At 36.5% G+C, this 16,513-nt stretch overlaps 1 protein-coding gene across 6 annotated transcripts in view; it reads left to right on the top strand.

Annotated features, from left to right (window-relative positions):
• Positions 1-16,513, top strand: part of NEDD4 (NEDD4 E3 ubiquitin protein ligase) — a 67,560-nt gene that overhangs the window by 21,464 nt on the left and 29,583 nt on the right. For 2 of the 6 annotated variants that reach the window (XM_072870713.1, XM_072870711.1), the window contains exons 1-2: positions 1,185-2,698; positions 15,150-15,165. In XM_072870713.1, the coding sequence (XP_072726814.1) occupies positions 1,200-2,698; positions 15,150-15,165 (1,515 nt within the window). In that variant the 5' untranslated portion in view covers positions 1,185-1,199. Of the gene's footprint in view, positions 1-1,117; positions 2,715-15,149; positions 15,166-16,003; positions 16,055-16,513 lie in introns of those variants that run through there. The other 4 variants (XM_072870712.1, XM_072870710.1, XM_072870709.1 and 1 more) reach the window with 4 other exon arrangements.

Genomic DNA, 16,513 nt, shown 5'->3' with positions numbered 1-16,513 from the left:
ACTCTTGTAAGAGTTGACAGTATGTTAACTTCCTGACATGCTGATCATTTTATCTAAAAAAATAAAATTAAATTAGTAACTAGCTATGAATGTATGAGATGGTTTGTATGTAATTATACAGAATAGCTTTCTTCTGTAATTGTGCTTGGTAATCGTATTTATCTCTGTGTGTACTTAGAACACTGAGCTAAAGTTTGCATAGCTGATCATGTATTTGCATGCCATATTGAATTCTAATGAATATCTGCTTATTGTGGGTTTCCAGCAAACAAGATGAGGTAGTTCAGTTTGTAAGAAATGTTTGTTTCTTTCTACCTTTAATAGCTGTAATTTGGAAAGGTTAAAATACAAAATAAAAGGTTGGCTGAAAATAAATGCCAAATTATTAAACAGAATAACTTGTTGTGGTTCTAATTCAGTTGCACCTCACTGAAAATTATGAGTTAATTGGCAAGAGAGGTTTCTACTATGTGCAAATCTTTAGAAAGTGTGATTGCTTAACAGCTTGTAGATTGTGAGATAATGCCTCATTTCTTTCAAGTTTTATTTAAATCGTGCAGAAAGACTTTTTTTTTTAAGGGGGAGGAGGCTTATTTCACTGGTTTATGCATAATTCAGACCTCAGCAGTTTGCTAGCTTGGTTACTATTTGGAAATTCAATCCTAGACTTGATACTCAATTATATGGGACTTCATTCCTACCAACTTCCTGTAATTCTAAACCTATGGGTAAAAATATTAGTAGTCATACGCTGCTGAGGAAAGTACAGACACATTGACTCAGCTAGTGCAGCTGCAGCAGGAGTTGCTGTTTTAAACTTGGAAGAACTGGAAGTTTGTTATTGTATTCATTTATGCAAATTACAGAAGGTATAATCAAAACAAGGTCAGTAGTGTTTGTCAGTGTGTTGCAGCTGAGGTCGTTGGAACGTAAGTGCTTTGTAAATGAATGCTTTCTGACTGCAAGCAATCAAAGACGGTCCAGAAACTCCAGTTCAACGAATGGCTGACTTATTTCAAGAGGTACAGTTGTTTTTTTTTAACACTAGTATCTTGTAGAAAGTAGGACAAAGACTGCACCTTTTATGGGCTTTTACTGTTGTGATGTACTAGCTCTAGGTTCTGTGCAGCTGCCTGTAGACTTTCTGCTGAAGGATCTTTGTGGTTTTTATTTGCTAACATGCATGGAAATGAGAACAAATGGCACGACGGTTAAGATTGCATTTTGCTGCCCAAAGAAGCAACACAGATCCATTATCGGAAACCTCCGAAGATGTTTTGGATAGTAACAATTGTATGTACTTCAAAAAATTGCAACATTCTGCACCTAATGTTACACAAATGAAACTGACTCCAAGACAAGTTGCTTATGCACCTGTAATGCAACAAGTAATTAATCAAGAGGAAAATGCAACTATTTCTTCATCGCAAATAAAAAAGAGCACCTCACTGCACATTTCCCTACAGTCTAGAAAGTATAGTGGATGTTTTCAGTCTGGGGATGCTGTAGCTACTGGTGAAGACGCTTCATTCATTGGTATTGGTAATGAAGGGAGTTGTGGTGCTAGAATTGCAGTTGATCATCGATCTAATGATGGCCTTCTGAGCAATACTGCTCTGTGCAATGGCAGTCTTGGCAGTATTGCAGCCAGTGACAGTGGATCGTTCAGCAGTGCTGGCAGTGATTATGGATCATGTGCAAGTACCACAAGTGATGGAGGTTCATATAGTAACAGTGTCATCAGTGACAGTGGTAGTGGCACTCTTTCGACAAGTGATGGTACTTTCTGTAGTAGTGTTGTACATGGTGATTCTTCTTATAGAAGCACTGCAAACAAATGTAATCCCTATAGGAACAACTCATCTCAGGAAACTCTGTGTAGAAGTAATACTACTTTTGACCAAGATGCTTTGTCAGTGAGGAAGAAAACTAAAATTCCACTGCGACGTTGTTCATCACTGGTTATTTTCCCTAGGAGTCCTTCCAGTACTCCTCCAGCTTCTCCAGTAAGCTCAGGTCAACTACCACATAGAGGCGCTTATCAAACATCCCATAAACTAATTATTTCTCCTAGTGAGCTGGCACAAAAAGAAGATCAAACAATTTCCAAGGGATTCCTTTCAACAGCAGTCAATGGACTTCGACTGTCTAAAATGGTTTGCTCTTCTGGCGACGTCAGAGACATTCGACCGCTTTACTTGAATACATCATTACAGGACAAAAGTCAAATTTTGAATAGTTCCGAGCAGGCAACTTGTGAAGAAGTATCTGATGACTTCTCATGTATTTCAGTTCATCTCACTCAAAGAGCATTTGCATCGAGCAGTGAAATGGTTAATGGCTGTTGCAGTCCAGAGTTAAATCTGAACTCCGGTGCAAAATACCCTCATGTAAAACTGGCACGTAGCACATCTGCATGTTTACCCTCAAAAATAGATTCAGAATATCAGATTAATATAAATGAACTAGAAAGACCGAATGCACAGATGAGCAAAACCCACCATGTTTTGCAAAGAAGTATTTCGTTGGAAGGATCACGTCAAAAAGTTTCTTGCTGTTTATCCAGCCTTAAATACAAGTGTCACAGTGCAAGGACGTCTCAGTTACACATACAGTTCAAACCTGGGAATGAAGGAAAAACAACTGGTGTTAAGAAAAGATATGGAACCTCTAAAAGGGAAATGTCTAGCACTTCTTTGTGGAGGCCCCATAAGGTGAGTGTTCTGGTTTATAGAAAAATTTGACAGCATTTTACAGCTGAAATTTAACTGGAAAATAATAAAACTTACAGTCAAGACTTAAACGCAATGATTTCAGAATTTCCTAATGGTGTCAAACTGTTGCCATTAGGAAGTTAATTTTTAGATTATCTGTAACATTTGGTTTTTAGATTTGTTTCTTAGAATATGGTACATACAGTAGCATAGGTGAATAGGTCTTACAGCGAAATACCTGTATTTAATATATATTAAACAATAATTTCCTGTTTACATGAACTCAAAGGGATTTCCTTGTCTAGTTATCTAGACATGGGAATTATTTAAAGTTCAGATGAAGTTTTGTAGTTTTAAATACATAACTTTACTTCTCAATAAATTAATAGTAATTACTAAAATTGTTTGTATATAAAATGGGTAAAAATGAGTGGATTATTGCAGTCTCTTAGGTTTATTTCATATTGGCTTTATTTTACAGAACAGTTTGCTGTATGTAGAATTAAAGATAAGTAATATTTGAGCAGAGAAACTGTAAATACCATTTGTTTCTGTATACACCCTGAACCACAGGAATTTTCAGAGTTTCCTCCTCCCACCCCTTCCCCCCCCCAACCACTACTTCAGCTTGAGCAGTACACCGTAACTTAATACCTCTCCTAACAGCATTGCTGTTCAAATTATAGTACTTGGGTCTAGAAGGCTTATATTAAATATATTTTTTTGGTAATGAAATTCATGTCCAACTAAACTGCAGAAGTATGTTTACTCTTATTAACTCTTAAGGCATCCTCTATGAATTTACACTACTACCATTTAACTAACATGCTTGTTTAAGCAAAAGGCTTTATGCCAAAGATCCATAGTTATGACAGTCCCTTTCTAAACTAGTAATATAACTACCTTGGAGGTATTAGCCTGTAATTTTCAGTCTCTTGTTGCCCTTAGAGTAGTGCCTGATGATTCAACACTTTTTGACTTCTTTGGAGTTTTGTATTGCTTTTTGGTTAAAAAGAGTTTGAAGTCAAATGCATTTTCCTTCTTGTAAAACTGTGATCTATGTTTAAGCTTCTTTATAAAACTCATAGTGGATCACAGGTCATCACTATGCATCTTGTTTGGTGATCCCTCATCCCAAAATCAAACTCTAAAGTTGATGGTAAATTCCACAATAAGCACAAACAGATTATGACATATTTTAGGTAGTCTGGATCTAGTTATTTTTAAAAAGTATATTGTAAAAAGGAAAACATATTGAGTCATGCACTTCAAGTACATTTCTCGTCAACTTGCACTGCTACCCTCTGTGTTCAATGGCAGTTGATATGCAAGATATTTTATATTTTTAATACTGAATGAATTTTAATAAATTAAATTTAGATAGAATCCAAGTTCAGTATTAGATTGTTAGCAAATATTCCAGAAAACCTTGTAGGACACTGGACTGTCAATAGTTTGTTTCAGTTCCCAGGAGCGGTGCTTATAGTGGATTGACATAAAATCTAAGGAGACGTAACTTTTTAAAGCACTTGATAGTGTGCTTCTGTGGTAGTTGAGCATTTTTACTGTGTTAACGTGGCAGCATGTTTTAAGCTTCCTGAATTCTTAAAATTTCCTCTTCTGACTGGCAGATGACACGCAAGTTTAAAAATAAAAAATAATAGAAAAAAAGAGTCTGAATCCCAAATTGTTTTAGTTATCTTGTACTTTTCATGTATTTGCAAATAGTTAGATTTGTGCTGTATCTACATACAAATTAAAAAGACCTCCGACAGAGGTCTTTCCAGAATACTGGACGCTAAAGGTTTTATAGCAGTATACTTGTTTCAGATTCTTTTATGCAACAACAGGCACAGGAGCCTTTCAGTTCTGAAATGGCCCTTTCAGTCTTTATGTAAAATAAGTTTTTATAGAGTATTCTATAAAACATGTCAAAAAATTTAAAAGCTTCCCCCACCAAACTAAGCAAAAACCATAGTTGACTTTATAGCAGTTCAGCAATTCACTGGAATAAAATAGATAAGTACTATTGTATTTGCTATTAGTCTTGTGACAAATATAATAGATTTTATGGCAATCATTTAATTATATAGTCAAGTTAATTATCATGGTGTATTGTGACTCATTTAAAAATAAACAACTCCCAAAATATTTCTCTTGACTCCAGTTAGTCTGGCCTAGTATATTGATATGCTGAGTCTGGGTTCAAATTTAACAAGTTGATACTGGAGTAGCATTTAGTAATGTCAGCTATCTGTACAGAGCAGTCATGAAATCAAATCAGTGCTTTGGTCAGAGACTCCAGACTCTGAAGCAGTGAAAGGTCTATGCATTCTTATGTGCCTAGCTACGAGCCTTCAGCCACCTCGTATCAGATTTCCTGCTTTCTATAATCAACAGCTTGTTAAAGCTGACTTAAGGAAGGGAAAAAAAAAAAAAAAAAGAAAAAATCAAAACACCATTTCTGTGACAATTAGCCTTGGATTATTTTTAATTAAGTTGAAAAATATGGAATGGTGATGGCCCACATACTACTGCTGATCTTTACTGGAAACATATTGAATAGGTTCTGCAGTAGATAGTGGAATTTCATTTATGCAGAGCAGGAAGAAGAGGTAGTCTATGGTTTCAGCACTGAAAGTTGTCCTTGACTTTGTATTTCTGTTTTTAATGCTTTTTCAGTGCATCTATCTCTTGCTTAGGGTAGAAATAAATCTGCAACTAAAGCACTTTGACATCACAGGTGTAAATTGGGAGGGTAGGAGTGAGTGAGGGAGCAGTTTACATGTCATCTTACATATGTAAACTTTAAGAGGTACAAAGGAAGGCAGAAGCAGTGACTACAGTTCCACTTCTTGTAGATCATAAACAAACTTAAAAAAAAAAAAAGCTGTGTTAATCTCTTCTACAAGTATACTATTATATTGACATCCCTGTTGACATTAGCCATTCCTTCCCCATTAGTATCACTGCTTATTAGATAATGTGAATATCGTAAATGTACTTGCAAATCTGTTTCAGCAACTGTATACCTTTAAAATAATTTATTAAACAATTAAGGGAATAATTGTGTTATTATCCTTTTGTTTACAAGTAACTATATTTAAGTTTTGTCTCTAGTGAATGAAATACATGTTTTGAAGCAAAAAACTTCAGAGGTGGTGTAAAATAACCAAAACACTTTTCTACTGTGTTTCACCTGTCAGGTTCATGTGAAGAAGACCTTTAGTTGGAACTCTCGAGTTTTTTTTCACCAGGTTCTGGAACTCTGCCTTTTGTATTTGTAAAAGGAGATGCTATTTGAATCTTTCTGTACTAAGTTTAAATTTTGGACAAACAACAATTTGAGGGAGCTCTGTGTGAGGATGTCTCTCTTCACTAACTTACTTCCCAACTGATCTGAACATGCTGAGGGGACCAGAACCTGTGCCTGGAAAATCTTGTTTCCATCGATAAATGCTGCACCGCAAGTTAGCACTGAATAGTCCAAGGTTGTCTTCTCTCTTGTATCCTCTTTAAGTATAGAGCTTCTGTCTTAGCAAAACAGAAGATAATGGTGCAGCCAGGGAAAAGTGCCAAGAGAAGGGGAAGACAACTGTGGCTTATCTCCAGCCATCTTCGTCTTTGCATATTGAGTGAAGGGGCTGCATGGGTATCGGTGTCCCAAATCTGTGCAAGGGAGTGAGGTGGAAAAGGGGCAGGTGAAGCAAAAGGGTATAGAGGCAATACAAGGCAAAGCACAAATCGCCATCTCTTTATGCTATTGTGCTACAGTAACCTCATCACCTAATGATTTTCATATTGTTCAGTATGGCATATCTTGAAGGATCATGTTACAGGACAGTCTATGGCACATTGCTATGTATGGTATATCAGTTCAGTCAAGGAGAATGGGGGCTGAAAGGAAGGTGGTGTGTTTCTGAGGAATTGTGGTGACAACTGTGTTAGACTTAAATCATAATACTATTTATGTTGTCTCAGACAAATTTTAGAAGTTGAAGTATACATCAAAGCATTAAAGGGAAGAAAGTGGACACTGTTAATCACAATAATTAACAATCTCTAATTAGTTGTAGGTGATGTCCTACTTTCATCCTTTATATAACAATGACCTGTAGTGCTTTGATAATTTGTACTGATTTATTTTATTTTCCATCTTGCTTAAATACAGAGTTTTGTTACAGCTTCTCCACCTTTCTTCATGCCTTTAGCTTTTAATTAGCAATCTTCTTTGGGGGAAAAGAGATTACACACAAAGGATGTGATAAACTTTACAGCCAAGACTAGCTGTGAACGGTTGCTATGTGGAGGCATTAGCAAAGGAAGCAATCAATTAATATTATTTGGTATCAGCCCCATCCCTAAAATTTTTCTTTGTCAGTTTTAACAAGTTGTATTTGGCAACAGTGACCCATATGTAACTTCAGAATATGATCATGCTGTAAGGAACAGGGTCTGGGCTGTAGCAGAATACTCAAATAACCCTGTATATCAAAGCTCTAGCACTTTGTAGTCACCAGCAAACACTACACGTAGATATTAAGGAGCAGTTTTGTTCGATTGTGCTCTGCACAAATTATGATTGACCTCATTCTGTTTATAGTCTGCAGCTGAACTGAGTTTGGGCAGGTTTCTCATGCCAACAAAAGGGGAAACGAAAACTGCAAAAGCATGCAGAGCAGAGCTCCTGAAACAGCTTATAGAAATATCTAATTATCCAGGCTTCGGGTTGATTCATGTCCTTTTAATCTACCATGAGTGAGTGGGAAGCATTGATGGTGTGGCTTCTTTGATATAGCCACAAGCTATAGTTATTCTCTCTCTTAAGGCTTAGTATACATTTAAGAATGTGTTGAAGTAAAACTTGTTCACAAGGCAAGATAGAGACCTTCTTCCCTTTACTCCTGAGTAGCTAATAGCTCGCAGGCTTTCAGATATGAGACCATGATCATTGCTATAATTTTTTTTTTTTTGAATGGTAGATCCTTTTTGCTTTCTGTGAGAAATTAGATCAACACTTTGGGTTAAACAAAAATATTTATTGGAAAATGTTATGGTGATGTAGAAATTGTAGTCTTTGTAAGCATTGTAGCAGGACAGAAGCCCTTAACAAAAATCTAATAGTACCTGCAGGTATTCTCCCAAGAATTGTCAAGAAGCTCAGCTATAAAGTTGTTGAACTATTAACTATAATGAATAATCTTTTAATCTATTAGATTCCCTTACTGAATGAAGATGGTAAGTAGTATGCCAATATTTTAAAATTACCAAAAGGGGAACTACAGGCTACTGTAACAGGCCAGTCTAGAAGAAAGAGTACATGGAATAGAATTAGTAGACATATGACATGTTTTGTGTTTACAAGGAGGGAGACTGAGCACTGCTTTCATAAAAGGAAGTTTTGTCTTACAAATCAAACTAAGCAATGACATGCGAAGATGGGCAAGCTGGTTAATGCAAGACAGTAAGCTGTTCAAAAGATTTGACAAGAACCCTTAGCAGAAGTTCTGAAAAATACTCTCAAGATATAAGTGCAGAAAAAAGCATCCTCAGTGATGACAACTAATTAAAAGATAAGAAACAAAAGTGAGAATTAAATTGTCACCTCTGAAGTTGCAGAAGTTCTCATGGTAGTGAGTGACTAGACAGTAGAATGGACAATTTGAAAATCAGTGTTGATAAATGCCAAGTACTGCACACAGAAGAAAAACAGCTAATGATGCATGCATGGTAATGGTCTCCCATACTGGTCAGGAAATAGTTTGTCATGATGAGCGACTTGCTGAAAATGTCAGCCCAAATCTTGTTGACAGTTGAAAGGCAAATAGAAGGTTAGGATTTATTAGGAAAGGAATAAACTAACAAAATTAAAAACACCATTATGGAGTTGTACAAATCCACATATGTGCATGGCATGCATATTTCTGGTCTTCCTCTTTCAGAAAGCATGTATAACAGAACTAGAAAAATACCAAGAAGGGTCACAAGATTGGGATAAATTTTATTTGAGGAGACACGAAGTAGACGATGGGCTTTTCAGCTCTGGGGAAAAAAAAGTGGTATAAAGGGAGTTTTATAAAACTATAGTTCAGGAGAGGTGAATTTAAACAGAGAATCCACTCTTATAGGTATGTTCTCTTATGTGTTGCTGAGCTCACTGTTGCAAGATGTTGTGCATACCAAAAGTAGAAATGGATTTCAAGAAGAGGTTAGATAAGTTGAAGAAAGGTCCATCAAAGGGTATTACATTCTCAGTATGTATTTTAATGTCAGGATCAAAAAGTCCATGACCATTTATTCATTAGAAACTGGGGGAAGTACTGTTCTTAACTGCTGCTTTTATTATTTCCTTAAGCGTCTGCTCTTGGCCATTACTAGGGAGAGGATACAAGGCTACGCAGAGCGTTCATCTGCCTACTAGGCTCTTTGGTGCCTGCTCAGCCCTTGCAGCTACCTAGGATCAAATGGTAGAAGTGCTCTTTCAAGTTCTCCCCTCACCCTGGGCTGAGAGTGTTCTTCTGTGTTCCAACACTTGTTTTCTCATCTTCCAGAAGTGGATGAATTTCACAGATTGAGCAAGCAAGCAAAACTGACTGGCCTTTTCAGGCAAGTCATTTGCTTACGACTGACTTTCACCCTTGTCTGAAGGGGACTGCCCCGCATTTCTGTTAAGTGTCTCTGTTTCAAGTGAACTTTCTTCCTCGCTCCCTGTGACGAACAGAACATGCTGATTTGGGAATGCAGCCAGCAAGATGTTTGTAGGTCGTTTCAGTGTTAGTTTATGGATCTGTAATCATCTCTGTTTCAAAAGAGTACATAACTGGTTTTTTTTGTGTGTGTGTTGTGGCAGTTTACGGTAAACTGAAAGTCTACAGATATATGCATTTATTGTTTGACACCTTGGGCTGCTTTCAGCTGTATCAACTGGAACATAAGCAAACAGAATTTAAGAAGGACATCAGCAAGTTCCTGGCTGAAATTACATACAAACTTGAATTGGAGTCATTGAAGTTAGGGCCTATTAAAATGCAAGTGGGACACTCCAGCTACTCAGTCAGAGCAATGTGGGAAGAAACATAGAACTGGATTCTTTTAGACTAGATGATTTCTCTGGCAATCTGTGGTTTTCCTAGCATAAGGGAGAAGGCCATGTTCAGTAACGTGAAAGCAAAAGGGCTTTTTGAAGAAAAAGGTTTCCAGAATTTATTATGAGCATTATTTATTTTTTAATGGAGTTTCTACCTTAGCCAGTTGTTGTAGTAATCATTGTTTCTAGGAAGTTCGACTTGGGACAAATATTTAACTTATAAAGAATAAATCCAAAGTGGTTAACATCCAACAAAGTGTAAGCCAATAAAACCCATGTCTAATGTGGGAAGTGTAATCTGACTTTAGTAAGAAATGTTGTTGAGCTTATCTGAAATAAATTGTAATACTGCTTTTGTTGTAAAACTAATTGTGGGTGGATTATTTGTGTTGTAGTTGCCTTGTGTCATAGAGGTTGAGGCATCCAAGGTCAGTTCATGCAGACTGGTTTTGGACAGATAGGATTTATAACTTGAGCATAGCACAGCTTAAGACAAACCGGTAAGTTCTGCTGTAGCCAGGTCATCTTGTGTCTGCATTTAGGACTGGCAGCAGTAGGTTTAGGCTTGGAGCTAGGAGAGGTCAATAGGTAGGGCTTGGGGCTCCCATTCAGATCAGTGGCACATGAAGACTAAGGTGGAGTGCAGAAGAGCATGGAAAACTGCAGCGTGGCTGGCAGCGGCCGCTAGCTGTGCACTGGTGCAAAGGCGCTGGGAATTCCTGAGTTAGTGTTGATGTTGAATTTGGATCAACAATATCTGAGAACAGTAGACTTAAGAATGCTTTTAAAAATGCTGGACTAATTTTGGAGTATGCTGAGGCCGTTCAGCCTGCATCCAGCCCTGCTGTAGGTCTGTGTTCACAGAAATTTCTTAGAAGGGGTCAGTTACTTGAACAGCCTGGGCTGACTGTTCAAGATTATATTTAGGGCTGGAAAAAGCAGCTTCCAGGCTCAACCTGATTTTGTGCATCTTTATGGCAGTGTACTGGACCTAATAAACTTCCCAGGAGTGAGACCATGATGCAGAGATGCTCCAATTGCCTATCTGCCTTTTGGAGGCAAATAGTTTGGGGTTTTTTTCTTTTTTTTTTGTGTGTGTGTGTTTTTGTTTTTTAATTCTGTTTGTTCCCTCTTGCTTTGAATAACAAAAAGTTGATGTATTGAGTCCTTTGAGTGTATTAATTAGCCAGTGTGGTTAATGTCTGTTATATCTGGTTTATCTGTTGCTCATTTCAGGGGGCAAATTACATGTGCAGTTTAACATTTGATAGGGTTTTACATTTTTTTAAGTGTTTTAAGCTTTATAGTGTTAATTGATGAAGGTAAAAGTGCACCTGGAATTGTTACTACAAGAGTTTGTTTTTCAAACTTTATTTGAAGTCTTAAGATTTGGCACAAAAGCTTCCACAAATAGATGTGAAAGTTTTATGTTTTTATACTACTATGAAGTTAACTGACTTGATGTCAGGAATGGCTTGTCAAAATAGTACCTAATTAAATATTTGGTACTGTTTTCTGATTTTTTTTTTTTGATTGTTGGCTGGTTTAACATAGGAGGCCAAATTTGGATTGGCTCTTGACTTTTCATAAAATATAATATTCCTGCTTTTTATATGGTAATTTATTTGGCACATCTGTCCATAAAACCAAAGAAACTGAAATTCCTGATGAATAAAACATACGCATTACTAATTTTTGACTTGTTCTCTGTTTATGTTGTGCCTAAGTATGCTTTGGTTATAATAGATGACTTCTTGTCTTCTTGTGACCTATGTGAAAATGAGTTCTCATATGTGGGGGGGGGGGGGGGAAGCTATCTTAAATTGCTTTGTTCATGAACTTTTAAGCACAAGTTCTCAAAGTAGCGAACTTTGAGTGGAGTAATATACGAATGTTGTTATAAAATTACTGGAGACTAAATACGAACTTTTAAGGAAGCTATCTATCTGTAACATTGGTTCTACATAAAAAGTGTAAGCTATAAATGGAGAAACAGATGACACTTTTGATCTGGTCTTTTTGGAGAAGCAGTTCTCTGAAAATATCTTTGGAAGCGAGGGAGAATTAGTGAAAATAACTTCAGTGTCATTTCTAAATGCTGTCTGTTAAACAGATGGTAAAACTGCTGAGGCATGTTATGCTGACACCTTGCTGTTGAAGCGGCCAGCAGGGCTGAAGGTCCTGCAGAAACATGTTGATCTAACAGTACATATTTTCTCTATTTTGAAAATGCTGATAGGTTCTTCTATCTCAGTATCATAGATAGTTGATCATAGATGCCAACTAAAAAGTAATGCCTACATGTCATTAAAAAAAAATAATCTCCTCACCATCTACCTCTCCCCCTTAAAAATAGAGGAGACTCGGGCTTTCATTAATTCATGCAACAAAGTATCTATCGCTTTGCAAGATAGAGAAAACTTTACTTTTAGAATCTATCAATTTGGTAAGATCTTAACATGATAATTTAATTTTGCTTTTTTGAAACTGTTACTTTCCCATGATGAATAGCATATGTTGGCAGTATTTTCTGGGAGAAAAAAAGCTCACTTTTCTTGATCTAGAGTTCAAGAGACCCAAATAATATACTGAGTACAGCATGAAAAGAAAAATATTTGAAGTTGCTAGTGTAGCTCAAAAAAGTTTTGTTTGGTTTTTTTGTTTTGTTTGTGTTTGTTTTATTCTCATCAAGCTTGTAACTAATGTTGATGTTTGGGTGTTTAAGCAAGAAGAATGTTGGTTTTATAAGGGATCTATTGAGCTCTTGTTTTCATAAGCAGTGATAGTCCGGATCACTGTTTGTTTTTTCAATTTGAATTGATACTTTATATTCCCTCCAATAAAAGCTGCATGCTTTCTCATTTTGCCATACAGCTGCAGATTTCTGTGCGAAGACTGACTTATGCACAACTGGCTGCCTGTTTAGTCAGAAAAAGACTGGGAATATACTTGGGTTCTAATTCATGCACTAACACCAATAAAAATTAGTCACAAAAGTTGGTAGAGAACATACCTGTTACTTCAACACCCTGGTCTTATACAAGAGCCGTTTCAAAAGGCACTGTGGTGAATCCAGCAATTAAGAAAGGCATTAAATTCAGTTAGCTGTCTTCAAACCTGATAAATTACAGGTAACGCTCTCAGTATTGCTCTTAAGCATGTGACTCAGATAAGCATGTCTGTTTAAAATCTACTTCTATCCAGTTTCTGATGGGAATTGCAGGAAAACATCCAAAATATTAACTGTTAATGCTTATTAAGTATATATTCATAAAATAGGTGAAAAAGAGTTGTGGACTGGATTACTTTCTTTTGGTGCTTTTCCTCTTTGAGCACTCCCTTTGGCATTGCACTAGAGTTCTTTAAATATGTTGTATACAGCAGCTCTCTGTCCTCACATGTTTTTAATAACTTTCTATAGACTAAACCAATGAATCAGTAAAAAAAAAAAGGCCTCTTTGTTAGTGTACTATATCATTAATTGAGGTTTATGCACTTACGGTTTGGCAAGGAGAAAGTTTGAGTTCTCTGGCTGTTAAGAAATTAGAAGTTGACAAGAACAACTGACCCATTTGTCTTGAAAAAACTGGGATGCCTGCTTTCATGAAACAGAGATCCAAACAGTTTCAACTCCATTGACATTTAATTGTTAATGTGTGTGATGTCTGTTTCAAAGCTTCTTTGGCACTTCTTTGAAGGCAGTTAGTCAGCTTGTCATAGTGAGGCACATTGCTAAAGAGCATTCCTGCTATTTGATCTATGTATTAGTTGTTTGGAGGTCAACAAAAATCTCCACTGGAGGATTTTACTCTCTGGCTGGAGGAGAAAGTACTGTTAAAGGTTGGTTATCGAGACTAGCTCTGCTAAAAATAGCAGGAGAGACAGCAGAATAATAAAGTGAATAACAGGAGCCCGTACTAAAATAATGCTGGTAACAAACACAATGTTCTGAGGTTTTCTAAAATACAGCAGACTTTTGTCCCACATTCCAGTAATTTATTTGAAAGGCATGTTCCACTTGAGGATTGCCAAGAACTTTACAAATACTAAGCCTTTTAACATGTCTAAGGTATGTGCTGTGCCATTTCAAAAAAAAAAACCTCATAGGCAAAAATGATAGCTATATTTTTCCAGAAGCTTGTGGTCTGTAATAATACAGAAAGTTTTCCTTCAGTAGTTCAGGGAAGCTTCAGACTCTTCAGGTATGAAAACCTGTTGTAGCTTTCTATCTCAAATGAGTTCGTGAATTAAAAAGGTGGGTGTTTTGTTTTTATTCCCACTCCCCCCCCCTTCAAATCTGAATATAACATATGCACACTACAAATTCAATTTATTTACCTCTAGATTTCTAGCATGTTATCATCTATGACAAGCTCTGCAGTCTCGTTGTGCTTTTTGGAGGTGTAAAAATTAGAGCTTATACAAATGTGAGGCACTGGTTCTCCATATACATGTACAATTTAAAGATGAACTGACTTAGGACAACAGAGCTAGAGAAAAAAGGTACCAGAATTATTAAGGAGGAAAGAACTTCTTTGAGAAATACCTGTAGCCTTTAATGTCAGAACCGTTTGAATGGAGGATGCTGTCAATGGGACAAAAAGTTAGTAGAATTGGACTGGCGTTTTAATTATGTAAAACATTGGCATTGAAAATTAAAAATATAGTCATGCAAGAAGAAAGGTGAAACACACGGCTTTGCCCTGATGTGAAGGGAATAGATGTCAGCAAGATGCAGGGCCTCATAGTGGAAAGTTTTATGGAAGAAAGCCGTCAAAATCCTTGGGTGATGAGTTTGTATAAAAGCTTGTGGTAAACCAACAGATCTAGGAAAGAACAGGCATCAAATCTTTTGTTAGCTGGGAAAATCAGGAAGACTAGAAATCCAGAGGCTGCACAGGCTACACTGTTGAAGACTTTCACAGTTCCTTACTCTGTCTATGCAAAGAAGCGTAGTCTTGTTATAGTGTAGATGTTTGAAAAATGCCATAGGCTTATACATCCCTTTTAAAAATTTCATCCCCTCCTGATTTTAGCACACAGCCAGTGATACATCTTCATGTTAAATGACCTATATAATATATTTTGCTGCTTTTGTGGAGGTTCGCAAAGGCTTTCAAATCACGAATGAACTTGAAACAACTCAGCATATGCTCCAGTAATCCAGTAAGAAGCCAAGTGAAGTACTTTGGCTGTTGGTGGTGACTTTTGGCAAATACTGAAATTACCTACGCAAACTACTAAAATCTTAATTTCTTTGGCAGGCAAAAATCACTGATCAAAAGTGAACGGTACAATGGTACCATGTATTGTCGGTCCCTCCCCTGGTACTACAGCATAGGCTGGAGGGAATCCAGCTGCAAAGTTGCTGCATTCATAGTCTGGTCGTAGTTGGACAGTCAAGACATCCAAGTCAGGGCAGAATCTTTTAGTTGTTAAAACTATAATCTGCAATGTGTGTAGGCAAATGGTGTTTTTCATAGATAAAATGAATTTTAGCACATTTCAGATGTCAACAGGAATGTTAGGCAGGGGGTAGGGGAGATGCCAAATTTGAAGATCCTGCTGCCGGGCTTGGGACAGCTGGAATTGCTGGAACTTCCAAAGCACTTACCACAGATGAAGCTTATTTTTACTTAATCTTATTTTTGATAATAGCTGTATTATTTTGAAAAGAAAAAAATGTTGATATATGCCCGTTTTAAACAGCTGCCTAGACTTATAGAAATTGTCCGGTGCTCTTAGGAGGAAGGTCTTTAGTTCTGTGTTAATCTGTGATAAATGTTTAGTTGCTTAAGCATATACCAAGACAATTATTTTACAGAAACACCTAAGTGAAAAAGTGTCTTTACTCTTTGCCTTTAAGATGATGTTTCTACTGGAGATGCTGACTGTCTCAGTCCTGATGCTGAACAACTCTCTCCTGTTTGATTAGTCTCTATGATTTAAAAAACAATCTAAATCTCTACCCAAAGCTCCCTCAAACCTCATTTATTTTGAGGAAGGCAGAACTGTCCAGGGCTCTGAGTGTTGGGTCAATCAGAACTCATTCTATACAGAACAAGTTTTACTGTCTAATTCAAGAGTGTCTTCAAATTCTTAGAAAGCATTACTATGCTATCAGGGGTTTGGAACAATGTTTTTTAAAACACTTCGTAACTTTAAACTTTATGTGTTTTTTGTTTGTTTTTATTTTCCGTAGACTCGAGATGATTTTCTTGGGCAAGTGGATATTCCTCTTTATCAGTTACCGGTTTGTATTTTTTGTTTGTTTGTTTTTGTTTTAAGACTGAAAGGGAAAAATGATTCTGTATGCAACTGTGTTAGTCATCTATGGAAGTTAACCATACTGATAATATAAGTGATTAAATCCTCCTGCTCTGTGGGTTTTTTGATTGTTTTTCTTTTGTGGATTTGTTAGGGGTTTTTTAGTGCTGATATTTATCAAAAAATATAGGTTACCTTGTATTTAGTTTCTGCTGCTATGAGAGTTAGGAGTGCTTTTAGCTTTTTCAATAATAAAAATGGAAGGTTTGAAACAGTCTTGAAGACAAGAAAAGATTGTAATTATTGTCATTTATTAAAATATTTTCTTTAAAGTCTACAAATTTACTCTTAATATTCCTTATTCCCATAAACAGATACAGAAGAGGGTAAGTGGGAAATAGAGCTAGTGTTGCTTTGTACCTATTTAAGTTTTTTGGTTTTGTAT

The sequence above is a fragment of the Ciconia boyciana genome, chromosome 8 (genome assembly GCF_034638445.1).
Source record: "Ciconia boyciana chromosome 8, ASM3463844v1, whole genome shotgun sequence".
Classification (NCBI taxonomy): Eukaryota; Metazoa; Chordata; class Aves; order Ciconiiformes; family Ciconiidae; genus Ciconia; species Ciconia boyciana.
Note: the sequence above shows the minus strand (reverse complement) of the source record. Positions and strands in the feature narration are given on the sequence as shown.